Here is a 10,568-nt window from a genome sequence, read left to right on the forward strand (position 1 = left end):
TAGATGTTATCAACAATTAGACACGCCTGCTAAATGGCTTATTTAATTGGGTATAGAGAATGGTTCCCCACTGCATTCCAGTCAGTGTAGACACAGCATGTGGCTGGTTTGGATGTCCCTGATCTCGCTCGTCGCCGGAGAATGTTACTGGAGGAGCAAAAGTCACTACCTATTCTACGGGAATAAGACACCGTATGACATCGTCAGGGGCGATATTAGGGAAGTCCCACCGTTAGAAGGTAAGGGTCATTATAGATTTATTACTTAGTCTTTCTTTTCTTTTTTAAAATATGGCCAAGTTTTTTTTCGGGCTCAGTATTTAAATGTTTTTCATGAAACCCGGCGATGTTTAAAACTCCGATTTGGAGTTTGGACCTACAATTAAAAAGTTTTAGAATTCTCGTATAAGTGTGTCTCTGTTTGTCTGTGTCTTTAAGTAACAAGTCACTATGCAGCGTCTCGTTGACTATGAATATATTGAGCAATAAAAAACAATTAAATTATGAGAAACGATCAGAGTTTTACAAGAACAGCTTTACCTATTTTGTTCAAAACAATTAACTATTTTAGCAACACAATATTATGAGCTTTATAACTTTGCATTTACAGGCTGTGTGGCTTTTCTTATCCGCCCTTTTAAATTAGATTTGCAAAATTATTATTATTATTGTGCAAGAGACCTTATGAATTATATTAATCCCTTTGGTGATATTGGTCATGCTACGCATCTTTGTTGTGTAATAAGGCTATAATTAGTTCTACGGCATTGTCTTCAATTTGTCACATATACCTAAGATATTTTGCTTCCAAACAATGTTATCGGTGAAACATATCTTTTGGAGGACACTATTGGTATATAGGTTTTGAATATAGTATCTAATGCTAAAAAATTGAATGTCTAGCAGTCTCCCATACTTAAGATTAGCGCGACTTTTTCAACGTGTGGTGCTACTGTTCGACGAACGATTGATAATAACTGTTTTTATTCATGAAAAATATGAAGCTGCTGATCATCATCGGCGTTTATTTACAAAGTATGTTCATCTCTATTTAGGATGCAGTCCTGCCAGTATTTGGTTCATGGTGCGCCACGGCACGAGATTTCCTGACAAGAGAGATCGTCACGCGCTTCGCGAAACATCTAGGATGAAGTATCAAATTATACAGAGTCATCTTCAAGGCAACGGCAGTATGTGTGAGGAAGTAAGTTATCGTGCAATTGAAATTTATTTTGTTCATTAACCACCTTAATTTTATGCGTAAGCATGGCGCTAGTTGTTGAGCCAGCTCATACTAGTTACATAGTAAATACAATAAAATATAAATCCACAGACTATAAAGCTGCAATTAAATTAGCCTTTTTGATATTTTGTATTTCGCCAGGCGAGTTAAGCTACCGTTAGGCGTAGGGACTAGGGAGTATTAGGATCAGAACGTCAGTTTATAGGCGGGGTAATAGCTTACTATTCGACAATCCGCCTGCTTGTCTTATAGTAACACGAAATAAAGTTCACAAATCTATTGGCTGGTTTACACGTATTAAGTAGATAAGTATTTAACTAAATTTTAAGTTATTCATTGCATGTAAACACAAAATTTAGTAGCAAGTAGTAAGTTAAAATTTAGTTAAGTACTAAACAAGGAAATTAGAATTTTGACTATTTTCTGTAAGGTTGGCAGGCGGGGCTTGTCACTTGACACATTTCCGGCAGGCACTTCAAATTAAGTTAAAATTTAGTTACTACTTATCCACTTAATACGTGTAAACCAGCCCTAAGCGACGTCACTTTGATTTATAGGTTAAACTTCTGTCATTGACTAAAATAATGACGACCAAAAATTACAGGACATCGAAGTTCTCAGGAGCTGGTCTTGGGACAAGAAACTCGTAGATCTCACATCATTCCTGACGCTGGAAGGGTACAAGGAGCTGATGTACTTCGGAATGAGGTTCGGTGAGCGGTTTTCGGAGTTTCTGGACTCTCTGGACGACTACAGCGTGCAGGCGACGAAGGAACAACGCACCGCCATGAGCGCAAGAGCCTTCCTCAGGGGAGTCAGAAAGAATAAGCTGTGGGATATTAAACTGAAACGAGTCAAAGATGATATGATTATTAGGGTGAGTTGAGAACATTATATTATCATCTTAAAAAGGATTCGTATGGTCTAAACCACAAGGCGAAACAGATATTGAATCTATTTCGTAATAAATTTTAGAATGAGCTTTGTGATTTGGACTATGATAAGGAATGAATCAATCGTTCTTATTATAATAAAAAGCAAGCACCTAGAAAAGATAAAGAAAGAACTTTATATTTAGCCTTACAGACATTGCAAGAAGCGTGCAATGGAAGCCCTTCGCTCAAAGAAGATGATGCATGAGATAGAAAAATTCACCCTGTCGGAGGAATTTCAAATGGTAAGAATTAAGAAATCATTATATCCATACAGTAATAAAGAAGAAAGAGGGACTAGATAAAGAATTCACAATTATTCACAACAGATACATTAAACTAGTAAATTTACAGGCTAAGTAAATTTACTATAAAGCAGGATATAAATAAATAAATAAATAAATAAAAAATCTGTTTATACCAGTAACAAAAGCCAAACACAACACTTATACAATAGGCTACTTGACCTATACTACTTTATAGATCCACTATTAGTTTTGCAACAAATTTTTTACTGTTGTGCCATCTAAAAACAATTTTAATTTTAAGTTTTATCAGGTCGTGTTTTATCTTTTGCAGATGACTCAAAGAGTAAGACATCGGACTGGTCTACTGCATCTTACAGAAGATGATGTGATAGACCTGTACAATCTGTGCCGATACCTTCGCTCCTTCGAGCCGGATAAGACAAACCCCTGGTGCGCGATATTCAGAGACAAAGACCTAGAGGTCTTGGAATATGTTGAGGATATACGACATTATTATGTGTAATTAGTTTTTATTATCATTATTATCATTATTTATATAATTTTATCACATTCTGGAAAATGGGTTTGTAGTGACTCTCGACATTCGTCAGATGTACTGTTACTAATACGTTTTTCCCAAAAATAATAGGAGACCAATCAAAACCAACGATTTCTATAAGCCAGACGTTGTTATCAACCTCTTCGGCAATACAATAAATATTGCTTCATATCTACCAAGCGTAACACTTCTTTACAGAAACGGATACGGAACATCAATGAACCCGATTCTAGGTGCTTCTGGGTTGAAGAATATGTATGAGAAGTTTGCAATTGCTCACAACGGCACCAACACACTTAGTGCTTACTTCTCCCACGGCGCTATGGTGGACATGATGTACACAGCCCTGGGGATGTTCCAGTGGCCGATCAGTGGCCTCAACCGTGACGTGAACAGGGTCTGGAGAAAATCTTTCATGACTCCCTTCGGGGGCACTTTAATCGCGATTCTGCAGAGGTGAGACCTTGAGGAACTAGAGAAATCTGTTCTTTACTAATTTGTCAAGACCATAGCTTAAACATTACCTATGTACTATCAGAGAAGTTGATTTATTAGCAAATCACGGACCTACGTAATTTGGTCGCGTCATGTTAAACCCAGCCGACTGATCGGGACTAATATTTAATTGACATAACCAGATCAAATGATGTGAGTTAGCGATCTGTCTGTGAATTAAGTCCTCTAATGATACAAATCTTCAAAATCTACGTTAATCGCCTCTAATGATTTTCACAGAAGAATTATTACAAACGATATTTTATCTACTCGTACTATGTATATTGTATACGATGATCTAATTTATAATGAGTAATAAATTAAGTACGATTTTAGATTATAATAAAATTATATGTTATAAAACACTATGTGATAAGTGTTATCTTTTTCAGATGTGACGTCGGTCAAGACAAGGTACAGTTCTTTACTAATGAGAAAGAGATTTTCCCATGTGGGAAACATATCTGTACGTGGAAAGAATTTGAGAAGAAATTCGAGCAATATTTAGACAATGTTATTGACTTTTGCTGATATTTAGCAAAAGTGAAAAAGACTGCTGTTGCTTTGATTCGATATTCAAGACTCAACAAGCACACGATATTAAGAACGAATAAAGAAACTGAACAACATTTTAAAGGCAGGTGCTGTGTACAACTGTACATATAATAATGTGCGTTAGATATACTAATAGTGCAATAAAAATTATCGAATTTATGTAAAAATATTTTATTTACATTATATACAGTAAAATTGAGATCTTTTTGTACCCATTTAAGAGTTCCCGTAGAATATTATAAGACAAATTAAAAACTACGGCAGCAGCAAATAGCTTAGGTACGAGTATAACAGATGATGATGTAATCATTTTAAATTTAGTATGATACTTTAGTTATAAAATAAAGCTACTTAACTAAGAACATTCCTTGTACGAGTAATAACAATCCCAGAAAAGCCTTCGTAATAGCAGCACTGTCAGTCACTGGTTCTGCTAGGTCGGGAACTTTGTACGTCATGGAACAGAACGCCAGGTTAGATTGTGTGAAGGGCTGGAATTTGGTAACAAACTCCTGCCAGGTGCACCCGTTTGATGGACAGAGGCTGGTCACCTTCTTGTTGACGAAGAACTGCACCCGATGAGTAGTGGTTCCCAACTCTTGACATCTGAAATATTGAGTTAAAATATTTAGCTTTCTATCCAGTATATCGGATACATCAATGGTATTCAAGTTTTAAAAAGTGACAATGTGGACCTACATAATTTGGTTTTGACAGGTCCATCATGTGCCTATGAATGCAATTGCCTAATACTTAATAGTACCAGAAAAAATTTTAAAGTACCTGTTTATAACAGCAATGAAGTTGGTTGAGAAGGCAGCGATGTTGCTAGTCTTCCAAAGTCTGTTCTCATCCCTGACGGCTCCTCTGATTGGGTATGCGTCTTTGAAGAGTCCCATGGCGCAGAACGCCATCTCCAACATGGTGTCGTGTGTGAAGTATGATACCAAATTGCGGCCGGAGCCGTTGACGGCCGCTTCGAAGTTCTCATACAAATCTTTCATGGGTGGTCCTCCGAGATTTACGTTTACCTAAAACACACACATGGTAAGAGAATTCTTCAAGTAACCAAATTTTAATTAGTAACCAAACTCTTACCTTAAAACATAATATGAATAAATAGCTACTGCATTAAACAAGCGACTGCACATTTTCTTTATTAATTATTATGTTACTCACCCAAGATCCGTAGCCATTTCTATGATAGTGTCTAACATCGTCTCTATACTCCAAAACGACGAGATCTTCATCAGAGAACACGGAGCACCAGGGAGACTGATGGTTAGGCGTCCACGAGCGGAAGAACCGCCATTTCTATGATAGTGTCTAACATCGTCTCTATACTCCAAAACGACGAGATCTTCATCAGAGAACACGGAGCACCAGGGAGACTGATGGTTAGGCGTCCACGAGCGGAAGAACCGACATATCTCGTAGAGATTGTAGATGTCATCTATTGATAGCTGGCTCGTGATTCCTAAGCGGCTTTGCACTGCTCTTTTTACCTACAGATATATTAATTTTATCTTTGATAGTTTTAGTTGAATTATTTCGATGAACTGCTAGTAAATCAAAGAAGCCATCTTATCTATATAGTCAATCTGCTTATAGATTAGCATCGTTATCATCACCATGAGCTATTATTAATCATTTCACAGTTTTAGTAAAGATGCCTTCGAGTTATTTTTCGGGTTTATTAAAGAAGCGGTATAAAATAGTAGAAATAAAAATATATTATTATAATACGTACTGCTGCATATTCACTAGTTTGGCTGTATGCTTCTATCTCGTCAACGAGGGTTTGGCTCCCTTTAACCAATTCTTGATATCTGTCACAGTTTTCGTAGGGCTAAAAGAAAATGGTTATTTATTAGTTATCTCTGTCCATCTCTGATATTATCGGAATTCAAGATACATAACAGCTCAGTTTTGTTAAGTTAGTTTATATATTTGGATAGAAAATGTTCTTTAACCTACTCGAATTATATCATCTTTCGTCCATGGCTCATCGATGGTAACATTCAGATTGCTATTTTCCGTGATCCCATGGACGAATGCCATAGCGCTGGTGATTGTTCTCTGCTCTTTGGTCGGCCTGAAGTAGTACTTGTCGTTGTCGCCTGCCATCAGGTGAGGATACTTCTCTGTGATCCTCAGCGCCATGTCGTATATCTCCTCGTATCCTGTGCCCGTGAGGAAGGATTGAGACACGTCCATAGTCTCATTCCAGGTCCATTTGCGGAACTCTTGAACGTCCTGCAAAAGTATTGTTTCAAATAACAGTTTATATAACAAACGTACAAACGAATCACATGATGGAAACTGAAAACACCGGATAAGTCGCTAGTGTGTTTCTATATGATTCTGATTTCGGAGAAACCACAGGCGTTTGTTTACCAATTTTTGTTTTGAGTTACGTTTTGCGTAAACTGTATTTACTTGATCATTTCTTATTATAACCTAATCATGAACTAACTTCTTTTAAACTTATTAAATCAAAATTCTAAATATGCGTATATCAAATGTTACATCGCTGGCAAAAGTGTGAAATTTTGTTGTCAACATCACAAAGCATAGTTGCCTTGACTCAAGGTAATTTTACCTTTAAATTGTTTAGTTTAAATAAAGAGAATTATTATAATTTTGATTAACCTTGTCTTATTATCATGTCGACGCTCACCTGGGCACAAAGCTGACTCCTGCCTGCATCATAAGCTTCAATGATCTGGTCCTTGAGCCTGGCCTGCAGCTCTTTGATGGCTTCGGTGGCGCTCCCACCAGGGTTTCTGTTGCCGTGACGATTCAGGGTCCAGATGCTTATGGCTTCGCAGTCTGAAATAGTTTTATTTACAATGAGGCCGTCTATGTGATTTTCGCCCATATCCTTTTTTTATTATTATTTTTTTGATAATGTCTGAAATAGGTTATAAATAGGAATTAGATAGAAGGACTTAGTTCTTGAAATGTTTATAATTACTGTTTTGTTTCAATAGAATATTATAGCTTTAGCTGTTGCATACATTTATTATGTCAAATCCATCAGCAAAGAAAACTATCAATTGGCTAATATGCGCCAATATTTATAAGCCATGAAATCTTATATTATATAGATGCTTCTTCGCGGTATTAAATTTAGTTTAAAATCTTATTATGAATATAAAATTTTAAAAAATTATGTAAATATAATACCTCCAGAAATAATTGCTAATTTTAATGAAGAAAAAAGTACAGCTTTTTTCTTCATTAAAATTAGCAATTATTTCTGGAGGTAACTTACATTAATCTTATATCTTTAAACGAGCAATTCTTGTATATGTTACCGGCCAAACCCGATTTCAGGACAAACCAGTTTTGCCTAGGCTCAACTAGTTCTTCCTATACGCGATAGGATTAACTAGTATAGCCTAGTCCAAACTAATTTGTCTTAAGCCCGATAGGATAGACCAGTTTAGACTAGGCCAAATTAGTTGATCCTAATATCAATACGCACACTCTAGGATAAACTGGTATATCCTAGAGTACGTGGGAGAGCCATGCTTCGGCACGAATGGGCCGGCTCGACCGGAGAAATACCACGTTCTCACAGAAAACCGGCGTGAAACAGCGCTTGCGCTGTGTTTCGCCGAGTGAGTGAGTTTACCGGAGGCCCAATCCCCTACCCTATTCCCTTTCCTACCCTCCCCTATTCCCTTCCCTGCCCATCCCTACCCTCTCCTATTACCCTATTCCCTCTAAAAGGCCGGCAACGCACCTGCAGCTCTTCTGATGCTGCGAGTGTCCATGGGCGACGGAAGTTGCTTACCATCAGGTGACCCGTTTGCTCGTTTGCCCACTTATTTCATAAAAAAAAAAAACTGGTTTATCCAATAGAGCTTAGGACAAATTAGTTTGAACTAGGATATACTAGTTAATCCTATCGCGTATAGGAAGAACTAGTTGAGCCTAGGCAGAACTGGTTTGTCCTGAAATCGGGTTTGGACGGTAACATATATATATATATATATAATTGGAATCTCGGAATCGGCTCCAACGATTTTCATGAAATTTTGTTTATAGGGGGTTTCGGGGGCGATAAATCGATCTAGCTAGGAATCATTTTGAGAAAATGACATTTTATTCTTGTTTTATCGAATACCGAGCAAAGCTCGGTCAAATAGCTAGTGATCTTAAATTGGTATACTTACTCTGCGGAGTCGGGTGGTCTCTTATGTCCCCTCGTATGGTGTCATAGGGGGTCTTGGTGGAGTACAGCGGGAAGGGGCACTGGGCGTTCCAGTAGCACCCCTCCACCACAACACCAAGTACCAACACCAACGGGATCATCGTCCTGACTATACACATCCACACAGATCATCACTTTTTATACGTTGGTAATCTTATTTTAAATTGTAAGGCCGCGTCCATATTGGAAGCAAATTAAACAAAGAAGGCGTAACTTTGCGGTGTTACTATTTTCAGCACCAAAATAACATTATATAAAAACATTTTAGTGACGATATAAGCGATTGAAATCCGAAAGCAAACTAAACGCTAGTTGTTTTCGCATTCACTTTTGAAACGAGTTTAAATAACTGGTTGAATATAAAGTTTACTTTATAACGGTATACGTTTTAATTAATAATTTTTATAAACGGTAGAAATGTAATTCAAACCTAAAGAAATTAAATTGTAATAATGCACTATCTTGGGTTTTTCTATCCCTTTGTGAATTCGGAATTCGTTAAACAAGAATCCCATTTTAGAAACTAGAGGAAGCTAGTCTCATTTCTTTGGGCTGGTCTGCTACTGACTCATTCTTATTAGTTCCCTACATCTTCGGCCCTGGGCCCCGTACCACGAAACCGTTTTGAGAGTCAAACAATCGAACGAGAATGCCGCGTCCTACTCTAACAAATGTGAAACGACGTTGTTAGAGCAGGACGCAGCATTATTGTTCGATTGTTTGAGTCTCAAAACGGTTTCGTGGTACGGGCCCTGATTAACGAGCAAATACGAACTTGTAGAGGGGCAACGAGCTCATTGTGTTATGTAAAAGGCAGCTGCGCAATCGTGAGGAGAATCTTGGCGCATCCTAGTATCGTCCACCGTGGCCTATATACAATCCGTAATTATCACTATGAAGTATGAACATGACTTTATAGGATTTACTCTACGATGCGATAATAGATAAAGTGACTGGCGCGGGCGGCGGGGGCGGGGCACCACGCCTTCAGCTCGTGAGATAACACTGGATCATCATCATCATCATTTTTTGTATTCGAAAGATGCCTTACTCCCGACAGAATCAGTATCGAATAGAGAATCGCATCATCATATCAAAGTTTTTGCTACTTCCAACGTATATGCTAACGCACGATCGTGCTGCGGCTCAATTTGGAACTAATTCAATCTCAACGGCTCTTCCCACTCCTGACAGCTGTACTAGCGCACGATCGTGCTGCGGCTTAATTTGGAACAAATTCAATCTCAACGGCTCTTCCCACTCCTGACAGCTGTACTAGCGCACGATCGTGCTGCGGCTCAATTTGGAACTAATTCAATCACAACGGCTCTTCCCACTCCTGACAGCTGTACTAGCGCACGATCGTGCTGCGGCTCAATTTGGAACTAATTCAATCTCAACGGCTCTTCCCACTCCTGACAGCTGTACTAGCGCACGATCGTGCTGCGGCTCAATTTGGAACTAATTCAATCACAACGGCTCTTCCCACTCCTGACAGCTGTACTAGCGCACGATCGTGCTGCGGCTCAATTTGGAACTAATTCAATCTCAACGGCTCTTCCCACTCCTGACAGCTGTACTAGCGCACGATCGTGCTGCGGCTCAATTTGGAACTCATTCAATCTCAACGGCTCTTCCCACTCCTGACAGCTGTACTAGCGCACGATCGTGCTGCGGCTCAATTTGGAACTAATTCAATCTCAACGGCTCTTCCCACTCCTGACAGCTGTACTAGCGCACGATCGTGCTGCGGCTCAATTTGGAACTAATCAGACTCGTAAATCAAAATTGCATCTGTTTCGGGGGTAATGCTGCAGGTCTTAGAGCCCTGAATGCTGACGTGGGAGAGCCATGCTTCGGCACGAATGGGCCGGCTTGACCGGAGAAATACCACGGGCTCACAGAAAACCGGCGTGAAACAGCGCTTGCGCTGTGTTTCACCAAGTGAGTGAGTTTACCGGAGGCCCAATCCCCTAGATTTTCCCTTCCCTACCCTCTCCTATTTCCTTCCCTACCCTCCCCTATTCTCTTCCCTACCCTTCCTTATTACCCTATTCCCTCTAAAAGGCCGGCAACGCACATGCAGCTCTTCTGATGCTGCGAGTGTCCATGGGCGACGGAAGTTGCTTTCCATCAGGTGACCCGTTTGCTCGTTTGCCCCCTTATTTCATAAAAAAATAATGGAAGGCTATTGATTAGATCTTCCAGGATCACAACCCATGCGGATCAAAGTCTAGAAAATCGATGATCGATCTATATCTATATCTTTTTTTTTATATAGATATTTATCTCTAGTCTAGTCAGTGTCACTTAGA

The 10,568-nt window shown here is 38.9% G+C and overlaps 1 protein-coding gene and 1 pseudogene across 1 annotated transcript; one reads left to right on the forward strand and one right to left on the reverse strand.

Annotated features, from left to right (window-relative positions):
* The first annotated feature begins 59 nt into the window (after positions 1-59).
* On the forward strand, positions 60-4,191 carry LOC121733175 (multiple inositol polyphosphate phosphatase 1-like). The gene is made up of 7 exons (XM_042123345.1): positions 60-239; positions 1,055-1,203; positions 1,847-2,119; positions 2,321-2,419; positions 2,754-2,941; positions 3,180-3,437; positions 3,869-4,191. The coding sequence occupies exons 1-7, from the start codon at positions 98-100 to the stop codon at positions 4,005-4,007; spliced, it is 1,248 nt and encodes a 415-aa protein (XP_041979279.1). The 5' UTR covers positions 60-97; the 3' UTR covers positions 4,008-4,191.
* A 187-nt stretch (positions 4,192-4,378) lies between these two features.
* LOC121733346 lies at positions 4,379-8,417 on the reverse strand (annotated as a pseudogene).
* Between the last annotated feature and the right edge of the window lie 2,151 nt (positions 8,418-10,568).

The sequence above is a fragment of the Aricia agestis genome, chromosome 13 (assembly GCF_905147365.1).
Source record: "Aricia agestis chromosome 13, ilAriAges1.1, whole genome shotgun sequence".
Lineage (NCBI taxonomy): Eukaryota > Metazoa > Arthropoda > Insecta > Lepidoptera > Lycaenidae > Aricia > Aricia agestis.